The 26,848-nt window shown below is 36.7% G+C and overlaps 1 protein-coding gene across 2 annotated transcripts; it reads left to right on the top strand.

The window, feature by feature from the left end:
• On the top strand, positions 1–26,330 carry LOC120274511 (protein ROOT HAIR DEFECTIVE 3-like). 2 transcript variants are annotated; one of them, XM_039281053.1, is made up of 22 exons: positions 1–265; positions 12,427–12,493; positions 12,576–12,678; positions 15,868–15,938; positions 16,055–16,118; positions 16,193–16,258; positions 16,385–16,432; positions 16,519–16,581; positions 16,681–16,737; positions 16,985–17,143; positions 17,223–17,291; positions 17,384–17,475; positions 19,631–19,709; positions 21,810–21,975; positions 22,857–22,981; positions 23,099–23,367; positions 23,449–23,545; positions 23,644–23,802; positions 23,882–23,986; positions 25,324–25,418; positions 25,526–25,622; positions 25,765–26,330. In XM_039281053.1, the coding sequence occupies exons 1-22, from the start codon at positions 115–117 to the stop codon at positions 26,065–26,067; spliced, it is 2,505 nt and encodes an 834-aa protein (XP_039136987.1). In that variant the 5' UTR covers positions 1–114; the 3' UTR covers positions 26,068–26,330. The 2 variants fall into 2 exon arrangements, with proteins under 2 accessions (XP_039136987.1, XP_039136989.1); XM_039281055.1 differs by having other exon boundaries at positions 91–293.
• Positions 26,331–26,848: the final 518 nt, after the last annotated feature.

Genomic DNA, 26,848 nt, shown 5'->3' with positions numbered 1-26,848 from the left:
TTGAAACCTTCGAGACCTTCGAATCTCTATCGCAATCTCTTTCTCTGTATATAAAACCCTAGAAGTTTGAATTTCAATCCATTGATCGCTTGCTCTATCGATCTGAGAGATCGAATGGGGTCGGAGGATTGCTGTGCCACCCAGCTGATTGATGGCAATGGGCAGTTCAACGAGCGAGGCCTAGAGCACTTCGTGCGCACCGTCAAGCTCGCCGACTGTGGTCTTTCCTATGCCGTCGTCTCCATCATGGGCCCTCAGAGCAGCGGTCAGCTCCTCGTTGTTCATTCTCTTGAGTTAATCTGCATTCTTGTTCTTGTTCTTGTTCTTGCGTTTTCTCTGTTTTTTTTTTATTTTGGTGTTGTGATTGAGTGATGAATGGAATTTTTGGGGTTTGCGCATTGATTTCATTGTTTTCATGGGTCTTGGAGCAATCGCGTGGTAGTAAGGGCTGGTAAAATTTAAAATTTGGACTTTGATCTTGTTCTCGTTCCTGCCTCCTCTTTGTTGTTTTTTTGTTTTTGTTTTTAAAGTAATTTGGAGTTCTGATCGAATGGTGAATACAATTTGGGGTTTCTGCACCAATTTTATTCTTTGTATGGGTATGGCTTTGAACGTCAACTTGGTTGGTAATGCAGAAATAGAGCGTGAGAGTGAGAGTTGTTAAAAAATTGAAACTTTGAGGAAGATGGTTGCTAATTCTTAATATTGGAAAGGGGATTAAAAAAAATCAGATATTAGGATGATGAGAAACCAGAAGAAAATTTTAAATGATTAAACTCCTTGACATTAGGGAGGGAATGAGAAGTAATGATTAAGTATCTATGGAGTAATGAAACCAATGGTTTAGATGGTTGACTAATGCGCCTAATCACATGGTCACCAGGTTCCATATTCACTTAATCAATCAGTTTGGTTTCTTTAGATAGTCGTCAATAGTGAAAATTTGATTTTCCTTTAAGATTCGATCCAAGTGATTATATATATTGAAGTTGTTGTTTATCAAACATACTACATGTGTTCTCTCACAAGGAGGCTCCTATAGAGAGTGAGAAGTGGATCCTCTTTACATAATTGACTCCGGAATGTGTAAAAGCCAATTAGGCTTCACTTCAACGTTGCTTCATGTTTTTTGCTGTCCATCTAGATTGCCCAATTTGACCAAGGCATCTGTGAGTTTTTCTCTTCCCCCTTTGAATATACGCTACTTGTCAGTTTGACAAATTTTGTAGGGGTTTCCTAATATGAGCGGTATAGCTTTTGTTTCTTCAGTTAGCATGTTTCATCAAGCTGAGGATGCTAACTGGACTTTTACAATATGTTTTGATGAGTAGGGATTCCCATTAGAGTTGTATGAAAGCATCAAATGCCTTCCATAGGCTTTATACCACTGCTTCAATGGCTGAAAAAGCTTCTCCATTGTTGGTTTACCGCAAAAGATAGTATATTTGTGTTAGTGTGAATTGTAAGAGCGTACCCACTTACCTGGTTATTTTTCCTTTAAGCACCATCAGTTGTTAGCCAAAGATCCCAGTTATAGTTACACATTCAAGAGACTTGTCCTTGCCTTCCTATTGCAGTGACACTATGAAGATTGTTCTGATTTTCAAAGAAGTTAGAATTAACAACATGCTTATAGCAACTTTGTTGGTGTTGACAGGGGTATTTCTAAATATTAGAGGACATATACTTTTCTAGACATTCCAGCATATATTTGCCTGGTGGGTATTGTCGAATTGTATTCCATTTGTAAGCCATGTTCCCCTGTCAATGAATTCACTAACATTATACTAACACTAAAGTTAAAATTGATGATCTCCCAGACTTCCTTGCTGATCCTGCATTGATGGAATAAGTGAGAAATAGATTCTTCATACAACCCACATAATGCTCGTGGGTTATTACAACCAACATGGATATGGTGTAAATGTGCCCTGGTGGGCAATCTCTGCTGTAAAAATAAAATTTTCCACATGAAGGTTTTAACTTTAGGTAGAACTTTGAGTTACATAGTTGTTTCCATCCATTACGGGTGTCAATGATAGAACCATCATTTAGTGGATCCCAGGTAGCAATAGCGATGGTTGTATCTCTCGTGACAGAATTCCATAGTACCCAATCATTCTTTCCATTGCGAGATATCCGTAAGCTTGAAGTGAACATCTGGGCAGATGAGGTCGTTCCTAAATATGTTCTTAAGAATTCATGGTTCCAGATGTTTCCACTAATGAAGTCACTGATGTTAAGCTAATTAAAATCCATCCCCACATTAGAATATATAGTCACGTGGGGCAAAGGGACATAGAAAATCCACGTATTATAGTAGATATTGGAGTTAGGAGTAGTATCCTTAATTATTAAGTGTGAGCATAGGTTCCTTAATGATTAAGTGTGAGCATAGGTTCACAGTTACTGGAAACATTAGGTTTTGTAGAGCGGCTCCAAGCATTTAAGTTGTCATATTTGTGTCTCATAAGATGAATCCAAAAGTTGCCTTCATGATTCAAGGGTGATACCACATGTTTGGCCTAACTGAATATTGAACTACTCTTAAATTTCTAAGTCAGTCCAAGCCTATCTTCAGTTTTTTTGGTGCAGTAATTGGGTTTCAACTAGTTGGAGGGATACCTTTCTATTGCTAGAATTGCTCAAAATGAATTTCTTGGCAAGTTTTTCAATGCCTATCAAGGCAAAGATTGAATTAGGGATGTCATACATGTTAAGGATAAGTGTCATGTCTTCCAGGCATTTAGTTTGGAATCAATTTTGTTTATCAATGATTTGAACGTATTACAATGGATTAGGCTGGGATTAATAAATAATGGAAATGCCCCATATTTCATACTAACAATGCCAATAATAGACTTCTTGACTGTAGAGTTAAAACAATATGGAAAGAACTTCATAGGTTTAGAATACTTAACTTTCTAATGACTAAGATGGCATTGAATATTAAAGCAGCAGCTGTTTTTTGGCAGATTTTCTAGAAGCATCATAGAAAAACAATAAGAGATCATCAACATGCATCAAATGAGAAATGGATATTTGGTCATTTATATTAATTTCCTTCATTAGATTTAGATTCACGGCTTTGTTCAGGATGTTGGAAAGAATTTGGGAAGGATGAAGAGGTATGGGGAAGAGGGTGTCCCCTTGTTCAATGCCTCTGGTAGGTTTTGTGCATGCCCCTTCTTTAACATTGACATCGAAGGAGAAAAATAAATGATTCAATACAAATTTTAATCCAATTAAGAAAGTGCTTATGAAGATTCATTTTAGTAACAACCGTAAGAATTGCATCCCATTAAGTAATGTCATAGGTTTTTTTAGCATCAATTTTAATGGTCAACATTGGGTGGTCCTTGGACTTATATTCAAGGAAGTAGGCAATCTCCTTGGCAGTTAAGGTATTGTCAAGTATGTTTCTATTATGAACATAAGCATATTGCTCTTAGCTAATGAGGATTGGAGGTATATACCTCAAACAATTAGCAAGGATACTCAAAATGATTTTATAGTCACCATGTAAAGGGATATAGGTTTGTACTTGTTAACTTTAATATGACTATCGCATTTGTGAACTAAAGTAATAAGAGCATGAGACCACCTGATGCGCAAAGTATTATTATTGGAAAGTTGATCAACAACCTCAAATAAAAGCCACTAAAATATGACTAGACGTTGGAGAAGAACTCTGCATTTAACCCAGTTGGCCTAGGGTTCTTACCATCAATGAGTCGGAATTTACATTACTATTCCAAATCATTTGATAAAATTCAGATTTAGCTTTGACAATTCCATCAAAACCAGATGTCACATCACCATAAACATCAAGGACAGAGAGATTTTGTTGTAATGCCTATGAGATTTGTTAGCATTATGAAAACATTTATTATTGTTTTCATCACCATTAAGTCATTAACATTCTAATTACACCAGGTCCTTTGAGCCATGTAGCAGTAGTTTGTCTAAGTAAGGCTTGATGTTTGTGGTTGATTCTATATTCTGGGTTTATTTTGATTTTTGACCACTACCTTTTCCAACCCTGAGAACTGCTCAATGTTATTAATGTTATACTCTTAAGTTAGATAATTTTGTCGCCAAGCTTTGAAATCTTTCTGTACGGAGTTAAAACATTGATAGAAGGAATACTGAGGATTACTGTCAACATTTGTTTTATGCCAAGTATTACAAACAATATCCAAACAATTCAGATGTAAAAACCAGTTATTTTCAAACCTTAAAATACTCTTCCTAATTTTGTTTTGAAAGGTTATGGAAAACAGTACATATAGGAAGTTGGGATACAGTGACATTTAGGATATTATAATGCCAATTGTTAGAATATGGAGAGAATGAATAGAGGAAGATCATATCCTTCATGTCAAACTCAAGGTGGATTAGGATGATCTGAGACACAAAGTTTCGAGAAGATGGAATCGATGTTCTCGAGTTTGGGCCTTGGTGAAGAAATCGGTAACTTGAGACTCAGACGGCACATACTGAAGAGCAATGGTCGACTGTTGACAATGTGAACGTGTGAAAGATGCATCAACACCAATATGCTTGGTCAATTCATGCTTCACGGGGTCATTGGCAATCTGTGTAGCACTAGTGTTGTCACAGAGAAGAGTAGGAGTATCACATGAGACACCAAATTCAGCTAACAACCACTGAAACCATACAATTTTAGATGTGGTAGTAGCAAGTGCCCAAAGTTTTGCCTCAGTGCTAGAACGTGACACTGCAGTTTGTTTCTTGGACTTCAATGCAAGAAGAGAAGTGCCAAGAAGTATGTAATAACTAGTGATGGACCGACGGTCAACAGGGTCACTCGCCCAGGTAGAATCCGAGTAAGCGTGAAGCTGAAGCGGACTGGAATGGGCATAAAACAGACTTCGTGATGCTGTCCTCCTCAGATAACGCAACACACGAAGTAAATGGCATAGTGAACTGAAGTAGGAGTACTAACGAACTGGCTTAGTACATGAACAACATGAGCAATATCCGGCCTGGTAACGGTAAGATAGACAAGATTGCCTCACAATATGACGATAACGAGAAGGATCCTCTAGTGGTGTGCCATCCGTGGGTCGAGCTGAACATGAAGCTCCATAGGTGTGGCGGCAATCCATGAATCAGTAAGGCTAGAGCGTACATGAGGTCCTGAATATATCGATGCTGAGAAAGATAGTAACCATCATTTGTAGAAGTCACTTCAATCCCCAGAAAATAGCTAAGAAGTTCTAAATCAGACGTCATAAACTGCTGGCTGAGACATTGCTTCACAAAAGCAATATTCTCCATATCATCGCCAATAATCAACATATCACCAACATAAAGCAGAAGCAAGGTACGACCACGCTGGAGTTATGGATGAATAATGCAGGAACATGATCGTTGGGCAAGAAGCCAGCTGTACGCACCTACAGAACTAAATTGCTCAAACCAAGCATGTGGAGCTTGCTTGAAACCATAGAGAGCACGAGAAGGCGACAAATCATAACCTTCAGATGTCTCAATGCCATGCGGTGGATGCATATATACCTCCTCATGTAAATCACTGTGAAGAAAAACATTCTTCACATCCATCTGAGAGATAGTCCAAGAGCGAACAACAACCACAACAATTAGAGTACGAACTGTAGTCAGATGCTCCACAGGAGCAAAAGTCTCATTATAATCACGACCATGTGCCTACTGAAAACCACGAGCCACGAGGTGAGCCTTATAGCGTTCCATTGAACCATCAGACTTTGTCATAATCTTGTACACCCACTTGCATGTAATTAGTGTGGCGTGAGTAGGTAGAGGAATAAGATCCCAAGTGCCTACCTTTTTCAAAGCTGAAAGCTCCTCAGACATAGCTAGCTGCCATTCAGGGATACTGGCTGCCTCTTGATAAGTGCTGGACTCATGTACAACACCAATAGTAGGAAAACTATATCTGTCAGGTGCAGAAATAGTACTATGATCACGAAGGTCATACTGAGACGTCGAGGTAGGTTATAGACCATCAGACGTTGCATTAGTGGTACTAGCCGGAGCATCGAAAGAAACAGTAATGGGGAGCTGAGGATCATGAGGAATTTTAGGCCGGTGACGATAGTGAAAAGGAAGGGTGTCAGGTACCGAGGATGGAGGTATAGCAGAAGATGGAGCTAGAGGTGGAGTAAGAGATGAAGAAGGAATAATAGGAGACTTTATAGTAGGAACCAATTCCAAAGGAGAAAGTCGAAGAAACGAATTAGACTCTGTGGAAGGAGAGGAATAGGGAGGTTGAGTAGCTGAAGAGTAGAAATAAGGATGACTCTCGTCAAAAGTGACATCACGAGATATGTGAATGTGACGAATAGATGGGTCATAGCAACGATAGCCCTTATGTTCAAGACTATACCCAAGAAAGACACTCAATCGATTGAGCTGTTAACTTGGTACGTTCACAAGGTGCAAGTAAGACATAATAGACAAAACCAAAGGCCCGAAGATGATCATAATAAGGAGGAGAGCTAAACAAGATTTCTCCAGGACATTTACCCTGAAGAGAAGAGGATGGTTGCATGTTAATGAGATAAACTGTTGTGGAAACGGCGTCAGCTCAGAAATGAGCAAGAATAAAAGACGAAATCAGGAGAGTCCAAGCAGTCTCAATTTGTGAAAAAAAGGTCTGTAGGATGAAAGCTGAGAACCATCGGAGGTCATGTGAAAAAAAGCCCCTGAGTCTATGACCTAAGAGGAAGTAGTACCTGATGCTGACATTAAGGTAGCAGATCCAGATTTACGGACGGGAGGATCAGAATAAGAAGAAGCTCCAGGAACAACTCCATGACGAGATTCAGAGGAGCGCCTGGCCCAAAACTTAGCAAGCTGCCCAGGATATAACTTAGCAAGCGTTCTAAGCACGATGACCTGTTTTCTTGTAATGGGTGCAGATGATAGCGTCTACAGAAGAAGAACCCTTGATCACTGTAGGCCAATGAGAAGGCGCCAAAACAGTGTGTGAGATCACTGAAGTAGTAGCAAGTGCACGAAGACGTGTCTCCTCAGCAATCAAGGTGGCAAGTGCTTCAGCAAAGGTAGGGAGAGGAGTATGTCCAAGAAGCTGAACATGTATCGGCTCAAACTCGGAGCGGAGGCACATCACAAACTGAAACATGAGGTTCTGCGACTCATGTTTTTCTTTTGCAGCATAATTCTTGCAATCGGAGCATCCCTTCGGCATCATAGCATCTAATTGACCAGATACACGAGTGAATACCTTGTAGAGGAATAAGACTGCAGGTTTTGTAATAGGGAGAACCAGAGTGCCTTACTGGTGTGTAGATAGCGTTGTTAAAGATAGTCCCAAATTTCTTTTGCTGATAAATGATCGACAAAGCTCATCCTGATGGAAACATCAGTGCTCATGCACAATATAGCTATGACACGATCATCGGCAACCCGCCAAGCCTTGACAGCAGCCACAACAGTTGTTGCCTCATTAGGAAAATCGTCAATTAGATGTGAGGTTAGACCAACTGATCGTAAAAGCATGCGTACCAAAAATGCCCACTCACGATATTTTTGACCATTGAGTCTAATATCCGTGTGAGGAAGAGCACCACTACAGATAATCGGATCAGAGGACTGAATTGGGATTGACATATTTTTTTTTACTGCTGTATATCACTGTGCGTTGTTATTGTTGCATGTCACTGCGTATATTACTGTGCACATAACTATGCATATCATTGTGTGCTGTCACTGTGCACATAACTATGCACATCCTTGTGCGTTGTCACTGTGCACCGTCATTGTGTTGTCAATGTGCGCCGTCACTGTGTGTTGGCACTATGCACGTCATTGTGTGTCGGTACTGTGCACGTCACTGTGCACCGCCACTGTGCTTGGTTTTTTGTGCTTGTCCACATGCAGATGTTTCTTTGTGCTTGTTTCTTTGTGTTTGTATTAGATCCTTGAATAATATTCTAGGAAGGCCGGCGGTGACTTGAGCGAGGCCGGTGCAACGTCTTGAGAGGGGCCGGCGTGGCGACTTGAGGGAGAAGAGGGCCGGCGGCAACTTGAGGAAGGAGAGGACTGATAGCGACTTGAGGGAGAAGAAGGTCAGCAAATTGAGGGAGGCCGGAAAGTTGAGGAAAGAGAAGGAGGCCGGCGACTTGTGAAAGAAGAAGGCCGGTGTCTTAAGGGAGGTCGGTGACTTTGAGGAAGGAAAAAAGGCCGACGACTTGACGGAGGTCGGCGGAGATGACCGGAGAAGATGATCGGAATTAAAGTTTCTCAACCCTCTTTAATACCATGTTAAAATATGGAGAGAATGAAGAGAGGAAGATCATATCCTTCATGTCATAATGTATACAAGTATATATAGACACAAAAGTAAAATGGGCTATATAGTAATGGGCTTTAACACCAATTAGTGTTTACCAAACGAAGGTCGAGTTTTTCCAAAATACGAGCAATCTATGTTGTTGGTTACACTAAGTAAAAAGTGGCCTATAGAGTTAATGACTTATTAATTTCCAATAAACCACAATAACGAATGAAGGAAACAACAATTTAGATTTAGATATGAAATGATATGAATCTCCTCCCTTCCATTTCTTAGCCAAGAAGATAAAATTGAAGCCTGCAATAATCAGTCATTTTTACAGATACAAATTTAGCGGGCTCAGTTCTGATCCTTGATGACTCGTTCATTGTAGATGGTGGAAATTACTCAGCTTTTATTAACTTGAAAGGTAATGATTAGATGCAAAATGGATCTTGAAAGTCTGAATGGAGTAACAAAGCTTGAGCTCTTGAGCCACATGACAATAATCCATCTAAAGGGTCCTAATGCTGCAAACTGGTTCCACTTCTTCTGAACTTTGAGAGCAAACTTGGCAATTATGGTTCAAGTTTCACTGATGAAAAGAATGCTAGGGTTATTAGTTCTAACAAGATCTTGTATATAATTGAAGGTGTCTCCATTAGAGATACCGCTAAAGTTCCAATTAATTAAATTTGTGAATTTATGTAACATGGAATAAAGAATACTTAGATCAGTCAGAAGTGTTATTGACTCTTCCTTTGGCACTTGACTTCACATTTAGTGATCTCTTGTTTGTCATAACTTATCCATAAATGCGTCGTTGATCCTTGATTTTGAGGTACATAATCTCGTAGCTCCTTTATGTCTCTGATCTGGTTTTGTACATCCTCATCAGTGAGTTTTTTCCATAATTTCTATCATGATTAGATCATTAAGGGTTGAGGATGATTTTCTTGCTAAACAACAATAGGCATAAACCAAAAGGAAGAGGGAGTTTGAGGAGTGGAATTAGTGGGGGCTATGCTTTGAGGGATTTGGCCATTGATAGAAGTAATAATGGTGGATGTCTATTTGGTTCCAAGTAAATTGGAGACTTATCCTGTTTAGTGCTAGACCTTGAAGCAACATTCAAATGGTTTGTTCCCAACTTCAAGTATGGCCAAAGCTGAATTGGAAATGGATTCCAAATTCACATGGTCTGCATTCGAGAAGTTTCTTTCATGGTTTAGAATCTTACATTTTTTCTTCTACCATCATGACCATCACCTCTTTGCATGCTTGACGTGTGTCTACGTTCAATTGGTGAGGTAGAATGTCTCTTTGCTATATGACCGTTGATTAGGTTGCTGCGATTCATGCCACTTGTCTTTTTACTGTTATCTTTACTTTTTTGCCTTATGTATGGGTTGTCTGTACTCCGTAGCAACCATGGCCACAGGGTTGAAGTCTTTTTCAGTTGTTGGCCTATCCAATGGACTTTGCTTTTTAGGTGGTTGATGCCTCCAATACACTTGCAAGTTTCATCCTTCTCACTAACATGGCTTAGTATGAAGGCCTGGAAAACTTCAACAGCGCAAGCAATCACCGCTACACATTGTCTGCTCCATGACCTCTAATACCATACTTATAATGGAAAACTAGTAATTTCCAATTAGGAACTGAACTAATAGCCATGGATGATGGGGTTAACCCACCCATATGCCTCTTACACATGTATTTCTTTTATCAATGTTTGCAATATCATCAACCTTTACAACCTTGAAGAGTATGGGGGCAACTGATTTTGGGGCTTCAAATATAAGGAAATTAGTTGGGAGGTGATGTTACTGAATCTATATGATTTCAGTGGAAATGTGTTCATTCCCTAATTAAAGGTCCTTCCACCAAATGAGATGTAGGTACATCCAAGGTTGTCATAGGCGTAAGGCGCATCTAGGCGCAAGGGGGTCCTGGGGCCTAGGGGCAAGGCGCAGGCGCGCGCTTAATAGACACTAGGCGCACCAGTCACCACTAAAGAAAATTGAAAAATAAAAAATAGTTGTACTAAAGATTAATTTGTATTAAAGTTTTAAAATGTCCTAAAGATTAATATGATAGTACACAATAAGACATTAGAAAAAAAAAACGTACATAATAATAAGCAAAATAATCTTCAAATGTTTAATAGTTAATACAAAATGCGATAATACGATATAATGCATGCATCGATTCCAAATCCTAACTTGTATAATAAAATTTAGATATTAGTGACTATCATCAAAATCATCAAGCTCATCATCATTATCATCACTACCGACATCATCAATTTCCTCTTCAAATTTATCATTCTCTTCATCTAAATAATCATCACCAAAATTTTCTTCCGCATCATCATTTCTAAGAATTAAGGGGGTTCTCAAACTAGTGGGTGATGCACTATCTCTCCCCTTCGATGGCCTAGAACTTGAAGCAATAACATTTGTTCTTTTTACCCCTCCTCGAGTATTGTATGTGCTTTCATTAACCCCAACAACTCTTTCAACTGCATAACAAGTAAGGTCATCATCACCAAATACTAGTTCTTTGTGTCCTTGCTCTTCTTCTAATTTACCCATCAACCACTTATTTGCCTCATCAATATCTTGTAAAGAAATAGGGTCAATGTGTGGATTGGTTGTGAGCTTTTTATTTTTAATCATCAAGATGTGAGGATAAGATTAAAAGTTAAACTAAATATTTAAAAAATAACCAAATTAACCAAGATGTGTGGATAAGATTAAAAGTTAACTAAATATTTAAAACATAACCAAATTAATTTGTTGATTTTGCGAAGGCGCGCCTAGACGCACGCCTTGAGCCTTACGCCTAGGCTCAAAGTTGCGCTCCTTTGTAACAGTGCCCGCCTGACTCCTATAAAGGTGCAAGCTATTGAGCCTTGTGCGCCTTGCGCCTGAGCATTGCCTCAACAATGGGTACATCCTGTTCACTATTCATGGGCCTTCTAGGATAAGGTTATGCAGCATTTTCATTGATTGATACCAAGTTAGAAAGTGGCCCTTAGGCATATCCACCATTGAGAATCCTCCATAAATTGACTATTTTCTCTTGAGGTTTTTGTTAACCTAGTCAAGAGCAGGGAGTTCACTAAGAAACTTAACCTCAAGTTCTATGCTTTTTGTACTATATCAAGGTGTAAGATGACTTTATTTGCGATAGGGTTTTTAACTTCTCTGTTACCTTGTGAATGTTGTAGCGTTTGGTGTAGGTTCACGTGTACTGACTCCTTCACATTGGCCTTTGATTTCTGTCCACTGGGTGGCGTGTTTTTGGCCTACGACCCTTCAAGAGATTTTTTTTTTATTGTTTTTGAACATTGTAGTTTTAAGAAAATATACATGTTGGTTAATTTGTTGGGAATAGTGGACAAATAGATTGTGGAGTAGTTGGGGGTTTATTGGAAAAATAGAGGGATGAATATAAGAAACAATAATTGTAGACTTTAGTTGAATTGTGGTTCCCTGTTACATATGGCTTGGGTGCCAATTTATATGGTGTTAAAATACCTTTTGCTGCTTCATTAAGCCTTGTGAACTGGCTCACTAAATTGCGGGCTGTGTGTTTGCCTCATTGAGAATTGAAATTGCGTAATTCTTGCTTTTCACCAACGCCAGACCTGCCTTCCTTGAAGCCTGAAGCTTTCACCATTATCATGAACTATCCTTAAGAATCACTTTACAAACTTAACCCTATAGCTTTTATTATTTTATTATTTTCATCAAAATCTGTCCCCAAGGGCTTCTTTTGAGGATATTTTTAGATTAGTGTGTTAATATCTTTCACTATATTCAGTTGAAACTCTTTCTCCTCCTGGATATATGCTAAATCTTAGATTTAGTTGTCCTAACATGTTGCACTTTAGATAAGAGATCTTATTTTTCTAATTATTTGTTCTTGACTATCTACATTTGTTAGCTGGACTCTTCTACAGCTAATATCTCACGTGCTGTTGTTATGGTGTTGCTTTTAACATTTTAGTGCTTCCCGTGACTATGGATGCGAATTCTATCTTTATGAACTCTTTAATTATTTTTGGATCTCCTTATTTTTATTTTTATTTTTATTTTTTTCATTTTGTGCAGGGAAAAGCACCCTACTTAACCACCTTTTTAGGACCAACTTTAGAGAGATGGATGCTATCAGAGGGAGGTATTTAAGCAGCTTACTATTAAGACGGCACATATAAAGATATTCACTTCATTGAGATGATTGTACATTTGGTTTGCATCAGGAATCAAACTACCAAAGGAATCTGGATTGCAAAATGTGTTGGTATTGAGCCTTTCACCGTTGTCATGGACTTAGAGGGTACTGATGGGAGAGAAAGAGGAGAGGTAAATCATTTGCGCTATTTGCTTATGTGTTTTTACTCATTTTAGATTTTTGCTCATTATTTATTTGCAAGTTATTTATTTGCTCATTAGTTGCTAGTGTTTGTATTGGAAACAAATTAAGAATTCATTTATGTTTTGACTCGTGTATCTAATTCATAAGTTATTTAGTTTTCATGTTATAACTTTCAAACTTTGCACCTGGCACGCGTAATTTATCATTTAAAAATGTTATCTTCTATTAGTGAGGGGTCGCATTTGATTAAAATTTAGGGGAAATCTCGTGCATCTCGGTTTGCAGGCAACTAGAGTGATTGCAACTCAAAATACTTTCTTTGTGTTTAGATGGATATAATTAACATTTCGCAACTCCAAATATAATGTTTAGTTTGCAGTAAAAGAAAAAAGGTTACCTAGCTTGGGGAAAAGAGGAGTTTTCTAAATTAGTGTGATGTTCTTGGAATGAGGAACTGTGAAATACCTAGGCACAAGAAATTCCATAATCATATGAACTAACCAGTAATTTTTCCATCACCCCATCTAAGTTTTCTTACAGTTTTCCTTGGCCTTTCCTTTTCCCATCTCTTGATGAGTGGCACATATACCCCTGTTGACGTCAATGGTTAACTTTGGAATTGGAATATTGAGTTTTACCTCATATTTCTTTCAAGCTGGCTCATGTGTTGAGCGGGTCTAAATTCAAGAAACACATCACATATACACTGTATAGTTATGATGGACTCCTTTTCTTTTATGTACCCTTCCATTAATCCAACAAGGTAACTTTGATAAGTGAAAGCAATGCCTAACTGGTAAAACATTCAACAGCATGCAGATTTATTGTACCTACCAGGATTTTGTGCTTCACGTGATGACAAGATAGGATCAAGATACCTTTGCTTCTGGTTGACAACCACATTCAGCATTTGAGCATGGAACAAATGTTTAGGATGTTATCCATGGGGATTTTTTAACTTCTTTAGGATGTTTTTGTTTGGGGAATGAGCTCAAGAATTATCCCACAAACATCTTTTTACACTGTTTTATTATTTAAATAAATATATTCAATACTTAATTTAAAAAATATTATTATTGATTTACCATTAATTAGTAAAAAATTTAACTTTAAAAATTTAATTTTAGTTAGTATTAATTAAGTCAATATGGCGGACTCATAAAAAGGTTTCCCTCTAACTCTATTTGAAGAAGATTTCCTTGACCCCACACTTTTATCCCCTGAACCAAACATCCCGCAGATGACTTGGCATTATGGCCATGTTCAAAAGCTTTTGCATTGTCCTTCTTGTCATTTTCGTCTTTACCCTTTATTCTCTTTTTCTTTGGCATGCAAAATGTCTTCTTAAGTTGGATGGAAGCAAGCTGTCTCCCTTGTCCCATGTATTTCAAATGCTCTTGTTCGGTAAGACCAACCTTCTTGCTTATGCAGTCCTGTACTTGTCACTATACAATAAGGGTTAGCATCACTTTTCTATCTCTAATAATGCACATAAAATTGTAGCATCCATTGATGGAATACCAGACACTTGCCACCCTCTACATGTGCATTTCCTTTCTTTGGCGCTATCTTTCATCACCGTTATAAGGCGTCTCACCCCTTTGATCCCTCTTGTGCACTTTATTCGGTATTATTCTTTGCTTAATCCTCTGAGGTGTTTAACAATGTAAGCAACTAATGTGTTCTTCAATCTAGCTAAAATGCGTGATCTTTAGTGTCACTATATTCATTAAATTTATTATAAGGTTGTTAGACCCTTGAGTTCAGGCAGTGACCTTGACGATGGTCCACTAGGGGAATTTTGGTTTATTTCCAAAGGAGGGACTTGCAGGGGATAATTCGGAATCCCAAAATGGCAACAATTAAACTGCATAAGGAATGAGCTTATTCTAAATAACAACAGGATATTATTCTAAGCAATCAAGGAGATCATGTTGGGAGCCTATGTATACCACTGGCAGGCAACAAAAGGATCATCAACTATCATGGTTCAAAGTTAGGCTCAATGGAGTTGGAATCAGGTATTATATTTGGAACTGTTGTTTTGTTTTATGTTCCTTCATCAATCATCCCCAATCTTCTTGGGGTAAATAAACAAAGCACATCTCAATCTCTCAAATGCTTTCACTTTGACAAAGTGGTCCAAGCTGCTTTTTTGAGCTAGTCTTTGAATCACAGTGATAAGAATGGAGTCATGGATGGACACGCTAGAAAAGATGTTGCTTTACTGATAAGGATAGATGCAAGGGAGGCAATCACAAAAGCAAAAGATGCCAAGATTAATATGCAGCAGGTGGAAACAAGGGGAAAAAATCACAAGCATGACACATTGATGAATGATTAGGTTGTCAGCTAGGAGAAGCAGAGCCAGTCATGCCAGTGTTGGAGCATTCAATCTCGGGAGTCTCCAAGGCAGCAGGACCTGTGTAGAATCTTTACCCCAATAATATAATTATTTCCTCTCAAATGAAAGGTGAAGTTACGACATTTTGATGGCCATGATCTAGTTGGCTGGATTGCTCAGGCTAATAAAAAAATGATGCATATCCAACCTGCAACTCAATTTACACTCATTGGGATGTAGATTGATTTAGTGCAAATGAAGTGAATATTGTTACTTGACTTACTACCTATTGTCAACAAAATAATGGAAAACAGTGACTTACAAAAACTGCAGTTTGTAACCAAATAGCCCCAAGTTGCATCTACTTTCTCCGGTAAGGGCAGCCTCAGCAACTCTAGTTCACCTTGAAGACCCATAAGCTACTTATATTGGATAGATAGAATTAGAATAAACAAGTCAGATTTCTTTTCTTCACTTGATAATTTCATCACTATAATGTTAATTTATGTTATTTTTGTTGAATTACATTTTTATACTCTTCCCACATCATATCTTCTATAATATTTTGTAGCTGATTTTCTAATTGGGAAAGTTCTATACGGACTTTTTCTCAATTTTCTTTTGTCTGATTCATACATAAATTTAAAGATAAATGAACAAGATATTCCTTTATTCCTTTGACTATTTTTTTCGTGGAATTGATTTAATTATTGATAAAGAATTTATTATTTGAGCTTAAGGTAGGGAAAGGTTTTTCTTTTGTTGAATTTATTGAATAAATGCTTGTACCTCTGCAATTTTAGTTGGATATGTGATATTTGCTCATTTTCAGGACGATACTACTTTTGAGAAGCAAAGTGCACTTTTTGCTTTGGCTATTTCAGATATTGTTCTGATCAACATGTGAGTTGATTGTTCTATTTTTACTTTTCCCAACTGTTCTACCAATTTTGAAGGAGTGATTTTGATTGTTAATTTCTGAAGATATCTGCTTATTTGTGTAAACATGATTCATCTAGCTGGTGTCATGATATTGGGCGAGAGCATGCTGCTAACAAGCCTCTTCTCAAGACTGTTTTTCAGGTGTTTATCCTTTTTAGATTGATTAGAAGCATAACATTTTGATCCTTGCTGACAATTTCTCTGTTAAAGTGCAGGTCATGATGCGCTTGTTCAGTCCTCGCAAGACAACTTTACTATTTGTAATCCGTGATAAGACGAAGGTCTCTAATTAGTCTTCTTTAGTGATAGTTGCATATAGTCTATCACCTCTTTTGCTTTCTTCAGAACATCTCATATCTATGTTTATTCTTTTTTTATTTTATTTTGTTTTATTTTATCTGCTTTAGACTCCGTTGGAGCGGTTAGAGCCTGTTTTAAAGGAGGATATTCAGAAGGTGGAGTTACTCATTTTCTATAACTAATTTGTGCCTTCTATTCTCGGATTTTGTGGAAAATGTTATGGCACCATAATTATTTGCAGATCTGGGATGCTGTTTCCAAGCCACAAGCCCACAAAGACACTAAACTTAGTGAGTTCTTCAATGTGAGTTGTTTTATACAACAAAACTACCGATGTTTTCACCATATCTGGCATTAGTGATATAATTTGAAATAAAGTTACATTTCTGCATTCTATGTAAAGGTTGAGGTCACAGCTTTGCCAAGCTATGAAGAAAAGGAGGAGCAATTTAAAGGACAGGTATGTTGATGATATATTTACTAGTTGTCAGAATTGTTGTAATTAGCTATCCAGCCTACGCATGGATGACTTACCATATGCTCCTGTTTGTTTTGTGGAGTCTTTGTCATGGCTGGACTGGGTCTTTTGCCACCAGAATCAAAAGTTTCATCTCTTTCTAATTTTTAATTTACCATTTGATATGATAGCTATGCACAAAACACAATTGACTATTATTGTGGATTTGCTAATTTATTTTTTTGGACAGGTTGCGCAACTTAGACGACGTTTCTTCAATTCAATTGCCCCTGGAGGTCTTGCAGGTGATAGACGTGGTGTAATTCCTGCCTCAGGATTTTCAGTTAGCGCACAGGAGATTTGGAAAGTTATCAAGGAAAACAAGGATCTCGATCTTCCTGCTCACAAGGTACGTGGAAATTTAATATTTTTTACTTGGGAATTTTTGAATTTCTGTTAGTTGTAATTTCTGCGCTATAAGTCTTTAGGTTATGGTTGCTACTGTTCGGTGTGAAGAAATCACAAATGAGACACTAAGTCGCTTAAGTTCCGATGAGGTAATATTGACTTCTGTTTTATTCTTATACTTTTGTTAAAGGATTTCATGTTAAGAATTCCCAAATAACTGCAATTCACGGGATGCGTATAGGATTGGGTGAATTTGGAAGAAACCGTTCAATATGAGGCAGTGCCAGACTTTGGGAAAAAACTTGGCTCCATCCTTGATTTTTATCTCTCTGAGTGAGTTCTTTTCTACATATGCTTTCTGAATAGCTTCATTAAGGTGATAGGATTACCTATGCAGGAACCTAGTTCTATTATTCTAATTTTCCTTTCTGAATTAATATTTCATTTATTTAATTTTGAAGTACTTTTACTCTTCCACATTTGCTACTGTTCTGTCTGCTATTCGGTTGACAGGACTAGGCATCACTCCAATTTAAATTGGTTCACTAAAGTGATTTATTGAGAACATATTAATTTTTTATGATGATTTACATGACATAATCTTGATGTTCTCAGCTAAGCTCCCTAGAGTAATTGGTGTATCTTAAGTATGTAAATTTACTTTTGGTACCACATAATTCTTTATATTTCAGATAGGCCAAGTAACTAATATGATTAATGACTACGAACCTCCTGTGATTTTCTTGAAGTTTCTAGATTCTCTGGACCACTTTTACCAATTTTGATGATCCTGATGCTTGGGTTAGGTTTGCCCAAGAATTGGGTTATATCTGAGTCTCTGCGATGTCCTTTTGTAAAGTTGGTAAGCTGTAGCACCCTCATTTCATATCCATTTGGGATGATTTAGCAACTATGTTGAGTCATTGACAGGCTTTTGAGCACAGATTGCTTTGGACATAGTCCTTTTAATGACATGGTTGAACCATGAATTGTTATAAAATTATTGTGGATGACATTACCAACAAGGGAGGAATTTAAATATGATTAAAAGTTAGATGTGATGTAGAAGTCCAATAGGTTTTCCTTTTCAATTTTTGCATATATCTCGATGAAATCTTCATGCCCATATAACACCATGACTTCTTTGTAACTGCATATAACAACCTGAAATCTTCACTACATGCAGATACCTCCATAGGATCACTTGCCACTCTGAACTCTAATTAAACACTGTAATTAAATTAGGGTTAATTTTCCAACATAAGGCACAATGTCTGCTTTTATCTCTATTTTTTTAAAAACTTATTAAACCTGCAAAAAGATGAACCATGGAAATCATTGCATGGTCTTTTCCCCTTTTAAGCACTATGAAACTAGTAGATATCATTCACTCTATTCTATTTGAACAATTACTTTCCATTATATGCACTTCTTCAATCTTTTGCTCTTTAATTTAAAGGATTCTATTTAAAGTCTTAAACAGGATAGAATATGATTTAAAAATATTGTACGAAGCATAGTTGTCAAAGGCGCTCCTCGGGCGCAAGGCTCAACAGCTTGCGCCTTTATAGGTGTCAGGCGGGCACCGTTACAAAGGCGCGTGCCTTTGAGCCTAGGCTCAAGGCGTGGGCGTAGGCGCACCTTTCGTAACATCAACAAATTTATGTGGTTAATTTTTAAATATTTAGTTTAACTTTTAATCTTATCCACACATCTTTGATGATTAAAAATAAAAGAGGCCCATATACAATCAGCGCCGTTTAAAATTAGGGTGGCCAAGACACAATCAACCAAGTAGAATCAAGACTTCATCCCTCCTCTTCAGCCGATCCACTATTTAGATGAAGAGAATGATAAATTTGAAGAGGATATGGATGATGTTGGATGATGATGGACTTGATGATTTTGGTGGTAGTCACTAAAATCTAGATTTTATCATACAAGTTAGGATTTGGACTATATACTTGCATTATATCATATTATCGTATTTTGTATTATACATTTGAAGATTATTTTGCATGTTATTATGTACGTGTTTTTTTCTAATGTCTGATTGTTTTCTTTGATATTAATCTTTAGAACATTTTAAAACTTTAATACAAATTAATCTTTAGTACAAATATTTCTAATTTTTCAATTTTTTTTAGTGGTAACTGGTGCGCCCAGTGTTAATTGGGCGCGCGCCTGCGCCACGTGCCTTGCGCTTAGATGCGCCTTACACCTATCACAACCTTGGTACGAAGTAAAATAAATCAGGATGTTAAGATAAGTTTGGTACAATGTTTCATGTATCTTTATGAAAGTACAAAAATGCTTGCTGAAGTTAAGGAATAGTTAGGCAAGTTGGCATTTCTTTTATTCTTCAGTTGATGCTAAATTTTGAAACTCTAGTGTTCATTTCATATTTCTTAATGCATGAGCTGAGTGCTTAAAATATTTGTTGTTTAAGGTGTCATATAAATTTGCCTGTTTTTTTTTCCTTATACAGGTATGACATCGAAGCTGTGTATTTTGATGAAGGTGTCAGGAATGCAAAAAGGCAGCAGCTGGAATCTAGAGCCTTGCAAGTGAGGCAGTGTTATGCATTCTCTCTTTTTATGTCTAGACATGAGAACATTTTGTCAGATAACACCACTTCACCATGTTTCTAAACAGAAGATTTATAGCTATAATGATATTAAATTAGATTGCTGTCTAATGCATTTTGGGCTTTAGATTATGATTTCTAACTTCTAAAAAAATATTCTATTAATTTAAATTGTTTCTTAAAGATGAAAGAAAAGGAACTGCAATTTGAATGGTGCATTACCAATGTAGAAGTCTAACTAAAACTTTTGTTCTGTTATTGTTTAAGATATTCATATTAATTAGTTCCAAGATTAACAGTTTTGTTCAAATTTGGGAGGAAGAGGCTTTTTTAAGTCCAACAACTTGTCAAGCTCAGATGTTTGACCCAACATTAGTCCAGTGTTTGAGAAAAGTAATGGTTTAACAAGAAGGTGAAGTTTTTAAAGGATTCATGATTCCAAACTCCTAGAGGCAAGAATTTGCGGATCATGTCAGACGAGACCATAGTTGTAGAATTTTAGCTTCTTAACTCAGATGTTGAGACTGGTTTGAAGTCTTTGTACAAACTTTTATATTAAAGAAAAATCCATTAGTGATACTTATGACCTATTATGAGAGTTCAGCAGAATACAGGTCTCCAAACCCAATGTCGTAGGTTCAAATACTACAGAGTGTGATTTTGTTTGTTTTTCCACCCATGAGTAGGATTTCAAATACTAGAACTTGTAACTTGAAAAAGGTTCTAGAATAACACCAATATCCAGGTTGAAAATCAATGCAGAGGCGTGATTTTCACCATCCTCTAATGGTGTTGACAAATGCTACGCCATAATCATAGCAATGACACGAGGAAGCAGAGAGTCGACATCAAGAATTGCAAAGAAGACATGAGGAAGCCTGGTTGTGATCAGTGATAATGAAAGTTATATGTTTTTCTATTTTTCCTGTGATTTTTGTTACTAGTTTTCCAGCTGATTATCTTTGGACTCTTTGGCATTATTCTTCCAACTCTTTAGAGGATTCTTGATGAGAGTTGCTAGAAATTAGTCGGAGAATGAAAATTGCACCTCTCCATTGATTTCAACCTTGATATTGGCCTTATTTTAGATCCTTTGTCAAGTACAAGTTTTAGTCTTTGAAATCAACCCATAGGTGTTTCACAGATTAAAGTTTGTTTTCAGCCACCCTGCACTTCATTACTGTATCTGATGTCAATTATTTACTAAGGGTGTGATAATCTAGGATAATTCTAATGCAGTATAATCAACATTATGTTCCTGATGACTGTAATCCTTCATCTAGGAGTAGGAAAAAAGGAGCTAAGTAAAAATAATCTTGACAGCTGAAGTAGTTATTTTTCTGTTTCTTTAGTAGTTGATTGATTTTTGTCTTGAGGTAAACACTTTAGTTCTGTGTGAAGTTAAACAAACAAGAAATTGCTCTCAATGTCAGGATCCACTGTCAAATGAGTGGATGATGATTGATGAGAGTGATTGATGCCAAATGGGTAGTCACGACAAGAAATAATTTGGATTAGGTTTATATCTGTCAATCAATCTCTTCTAGATAGGTGTTAAGTGTGTCTGTTGGGGTTATCAATTACTTCCTTTGCTGGTTTGAATTCTAAAAATCTATTAATTTCTTTAGTTCTTGTGGATATATTTGAGAACTTAGTAAATTCAATTGTTGACTGTGGTTGAACTGCCCCCTCCTTCCAGTTGTGCACCTCTTTCATGCTCAACTATTCCTATGGCCCTAATGGCCTACATCCAACCACTTAACCACAGGCAAATGCCTTAACCAAAATCTTTGATGCTTAGTTCCCAATGACCAACATTAACCTTACAAAGCTCCCCTCATTTTCAACTATAATGATCATGTTACTTGGAATGGTAGACAGAGAGGATCTTGGTTGTTTACTCTTGGGATTGCTTGCAAGAAAGGGTTTCAGCTTGAGTTGTCAGCCCAAGATGTTATTAAAGGAATAACGGCTAATGTAACATAAATAATTTTCCATTTGTATTCTTGTGATTCATCTATTATTTGCCCTTTGTTAACTAATCGATTAACATCTCATTTTATGTGGACCTTCTTTGCAGCTTGTTTATCCTGCTTTCCAAGCCATGCTGGGGCATCTTCGTACCAAAGCTTTCAACACATTCAAGAATGATCTTGAGCAGTCATTGCAGAAAGGGAAAGGGTTTGCATTATCTGTTCGTGAGTGTTCCCAATTGTCTATGCTTGAATTTGATCAAGGTTGCGCAGGTAATTTCTCCCTTCAACTTCTATCATTCCTGAAGAATTTATAGTAGTGTTTTCAAACAATTAAAGTTATAAGTGAATTTGCTCAAGGATGTATAGGTAATTTCTCCCTTCAACTTCCATCAACCTCCAACAATTTATACTAATTTTGTCAAACAATGAAAGCTATTCTGATTCTCTGAATGGTTCAAACTAATAGTCTTATGGATAGATTCCGGTTTTGTGGTTTTTTGCATTAAATAAGGAGTTTGAGTTTGGTCTTTTACATATAATGAAATTTGATCTGGCTGGGTTGAAGATATGGCTTATTCACTTTTAGTTAACTTAGGGAACCATTAGTTTGCCAATTACAATCCAGGCACACTTCCAGTCTTCTAGATGGCCAATTACACTACAGAAGTTAGGTAGCCAATGCCAAGGCTATAAGAAGTGCATCTTTAGCACCACACTATGATATGAAAAAGGAGTATTCATACTGCTATAAAACCATAATGATACCCAAAGCTAGGTAAGATTGAAATGTATTGATCACCCTACTCTATCTTTGCTTCCACCACTGGAAGAATTGTCAGCAACACTGTTAATCAACATTATTGTGATAAGCTTCTTAATTTGTCTCATTGCCATTCTCATCTCCTGATTTTACAATGCGCAAGTATTTTAGGTTTGTAATCTGTTTTTAAATGGATAATGTGTAACTGCCTGTCTTGTGTTCTTTGTGCGTGAATATAATTTTTACGTCTAGATTGATGATTGTCCATCCCCAAAGTTGCCTGTCTTTAACAATAATGGTGCTAGCCAATTCTGAACAATGGTTTTACTGCTATGGTTTTGCATTCCTGGATTGGAATTAGAAAACTCTGATACACATCTTTCAACTTTAGATGTTGCTGTTAAGCAGGCTGACTGGGATACTTCTAAAGTCCGGGAGAAGCTTCGCCGTGACATTGAAGCTCATGCAACGTCTGTGCGCACTGCAAAATTGGAAGAACTGAAAGCTGAATATGAGGTATTTCAATGTTATTCCATCTGGAAACCTGAATATCATATTTATAGTTGTTCTCCAATCATGTAAAATTTAGTTGATATTATGTGACAACAACTTGAGAATGTTCTCCTTTTATAGAGGCAACTAACTGGTGCACTTGCTGAACCTGTTGAATCACTATTTGATGCTGCTGGTGCTGGGCAAGATACATGGGCATCCATAAGAAAACTTTATAAGCGTGAGACAGAAAATGCTCTGTTGGGGTTTTCAGCTTCCCTATCCGGCTTTGAATTGGACTGCTCAAAATTTGATAAGATGCTGGAAAATTTGAAGGCCAATGCAAGAGGTGTTATTGAAAAGAAAGCAAGAGAAGAGGCAGGGAAAGCTTTGATTCGTATGAAGGATAGGTATTTATGACTGCCTTGAGTTTATCTTATCGTTCTTCATACTTACGATTTTTAAAGTCAAAATGATTGGCTGTTTTCCAGGTTTTCAAGCGTATTCAGTCATGATGCTGATTCTATGCCAAGAATGTGGACGGGGAAGGAAGATATTAAGAAGATCACGAAGCAAGCTCGTGATGCGGTGTTTTTCTTTATGCAGTTTTTTCTTCAAAATCTTATGCATGCCCCTTTACTTGATGAAGATTTGATTTCTCTGAAAGTTTATGATCATTGATGCAGGCACTAAAGCTTCTATCCATATTGGCAGCAATACGTTTGGATGAACAACCAGATAATGTTGAGCATATTCTCAGGTCAACACTCATTGATGGTCCAGTTGTCCAAGCTAGAAGCATAGAGGCTCCTACAGATCCACTCGCGGCTAGCACGTGGGAAGAGGTATTATTCATTACCTGGGTTTGATATTGTAAGCAGGGAAAACTTGAGAAGCTAAATTTCTGGTTTTTGTTTCTGTCAGATTCCTCCAAGGTATACATTGATCACTCCAGTGCAGTGCAAGTCTTTGTGGAGACAATTCAAAACAGAAACCGAGTATTCTGTTACCCAAGCAATATCTGCACAGGTTTGCCTTCTTTTTTAATTGTTTCTTTAATCATATTTTGTGTTGTATTATCCAATAGTTGTCTTTAGCTTCATTTATCTGATTCTAAATATTATCTTCATCACCTTTCATCCTCTGCTATTGACTATTCTAAAGCTCATGGATAAATTCATTGTCTAGAATTCTATCTATATTATTAGATTGACATTGTTAGTGCTTTAACTTTTTATGGGGTTTTCTTATGAAAATCATTTTCAGATTAGGGGTCATAAACTTTGGAAACAACTTTTAGGTTAGTTGACTGTCTGTTAAAGTGGAGAGTGAGATTTTGTCATTTTTTGAATCTTCAAAGACAAGCATATTGTGTTATCTGCACAAAATCATACCCAGAATGCAATTCTCAGGATCTGCTATCAACACGTAAATCCCTTCTGCATTCTGTCATTTGTTTGTCAAATGAATGATGTGGGTATCAAGATAATCAAAACTAAATTTATGGTTGTGTTGGAATTGATTGTCATATCTGATTTTGGATGGTTATATACATTCCATGCGGTACACACATATAAGTTTATTCAGATTAATGGTTGAATATATACATGACTGAAACTCCAGTAAGACATGGCTTAATATAAAATTATAAAGAAACTAAAATTTATACTCTCCCTAGAAGTTCTGGTTCTCATTTAGATAGGCATATACTCAACAACTGTTTGTATTATTTAGAGAGATTACTGGCTTAAAATTTGTAAAAACATCAAATTTTCTGCCACATTATCCCAATATTTGGATGGTTAATATTTATTGTGTCCATCATTGCCATCTTTGTTTAGCAAGAATCGTATTCGGCTGTCCTATAGGTTTTGGCCATGTTGTTCTCCAATAATTAGGCGTCAGTATTTCACAGTATGTCCATATGAAGGTTTCAAATTCATCCTGCATTTATTTATTTTAATTTTCATAATATCTGAAGATTCTTCACATTCTTTGGCTTTATTCTTCAAGTAGCATTTAATGATTATGTATGAATTCTACATGTATGGATGAAGCAGAATAGTAGACCCATGTTTTGTGACATAATCTTTCTCAAATTATTTGTATTAGTTATGTTCTCTGTTTTCTTCTGATATTTACTATCTAGACTGTATAAAAGAAATGTCTTTTCATATAATTACAATCAACATGCACTTTCTTAAAGGTCTGCATTGTTCAGTTGTCTTCTATTTACAATATGAATGAAACTGACATCTCGCATATGTATGACTCGCATGTTATTTCATTATTTTTATTGTTCCGTAATATTGCATAATATCCGACAAGAAAAGTGGTATTATCACTATCCCTTATCTTCATTTCAGGAAGCTTACCGACGTAGTAACAGTTGGTTACCGCCTCCATGGGCAATAGTTGCAATTGCAGTTCTCGGTTTCAATGAATTTATGGCACTTCTGCGGTATACCTGCTGCTCAAAGTTTCTGCTGAAAATTTGAAAAGTTTTCACTGTTTGACAACACATCTAACATGAATACGAAATTATGTTTGTTCTTTGTCGATGCTCAGGAATCCTTTGTATCTAATTGTGCTCTTCGTTCTTTACTTGCTCACCAAAGCACTTTGGGTTCAGCTTGATGTCAATGCAGAATTTCGCCATGGAGCTGTAAGTTCTTCCAAGTGTCACCATTTTCTTCTTTTCGTTTTATCCCCCTGATAACTATGGGTTATTCACCGAATTTATTTATCCATTCAATTGAAATACCATTTGCTTAATTTTCTATTTCTTATGATCATTCCGAATATAGGTCTCGGGTATTCTTGGATTATCATCAAGAATTCTTCCAACAATTATGAACCTGCTAAAGAAGTTAGCAGAGGCTGGTCAACCACATCCTCAACCCCCGCAATCTCCGCCCCGGCCGCCTCTAGACTCCCACAGTTTCCGAAACCAATCGCAAAGACAACCCACATTGTCTCACTCAATTCCTGCATCATCATCATCATCTACGATTTCTTCTCCGGCGAGTGTGGTAGAGCATACAAGCCCTCTAATGCAAAGCCATGCCGGAGATACCGATACCGATACCGAGTTGAGTAGTACTTCTTGAGTGATTTTGCAACACTGATCCAATGTGTATGTACAAAGTTTACCATCCAATAGGGACAAAATTATGACATAGTAATGTTTTCAGATATATATATATATATATATATATCCTGAGCAAAGGAATGGAAAAGAGTGATATAGCCCAGTTTGTTAGTGTCTAAAACAAACCTGAATTTTAGTGTTTCTTTTGAATGTTCTTTTAATGTGTACAGCAAACTGTATCTACAAAATGCGGTCATGTTATCAATTAAATTATATAAAGTAAACAATAATCTCCATGCAAAGATATATATATATATATATATTTAATGAATTAATGGAAAAGCCACGGCTGCTCTGGTTATATTATTTTTATCATTTACTTTTAATTTCTTTTTTTGTTCTTACTTGGTAAATATTTAGATTTTCCAGATTTAAGTATCCAATCTGTGATGTTTTGGTATATCATTAAATATTAAAATATGTTCTAAATTTTAGAACAAATTTAAAAATATATAGTGTTGAAAAAAGTGGCCTTTTTTTAACAAATGGTGACAAGCACCTCACTTAAGAGGTGTTAAAAAGTAGACATGCATGGAAGTGTATTGGTTACAGTGATTTAATAAATTTTTAAAAATTTATTCTATGGGTGAGTTAACATGTAGAATAATAACGATATATTTACTACTTAACCATAAATAATATTCAGTAATATTGAATTTTAGTAAATAGGGAAATGAACATTAATGATATTTTGGCACATGATTTCAAATTTGTGTTTGTTCATTCACTGTTAAATACTT

The sequence above is a fragment of the Dioscorea cayenensis genome, chromosome 13 (genome assembly GCF_009730915.1).
Source record: "Dioscorea cayenensis subsp. rotundata cultivar TDr96_F1 chromosome 13, TDr96_F1_v2_PseudoChromosome.rev07_lg8_w22 25.fasta, whole genome shotgun sequence".
Taxonomy (NCBI): domain Eukaryota; kingdom Viridiplantae; phylum Streptophyta; class Magnoliopsida; order Dioscoreales; family Dioscoreaceae; genus Dioscorea; species Dioscorea cayenensis.
The sequence above is the reverse complement of the archived record's forward strand: the minus strand, read 5'-3'. Positions and strand labels throughout refer to the sequence as shown.

Excerpts from the sequence above, each read along its gene's own strand:
- LOC120274511 (XM_039281053.1), top strand. The coding sequence starts at position 115 with ATGGGGTCGGAGGATTGCTGTGCCACCCAGCTGATTGATGGCAATGGG. Across the intron at positions 16,119-16,192 it reads TTCTCAAGACTGTTTTTCAG|GTCATGATGCGCTTGTTCAG; the intron begins GTGTTTATCCTT and ends GTTAAAGTGCAG. Across the intron at positions 21,976-22,856 it reads ATTTGATCAAGGTTGCGCAG|ATGTTGCTGTTAAGCAGGCT; the intron begins GTAATTTCTCCC and ends TTTCAACTTTAG.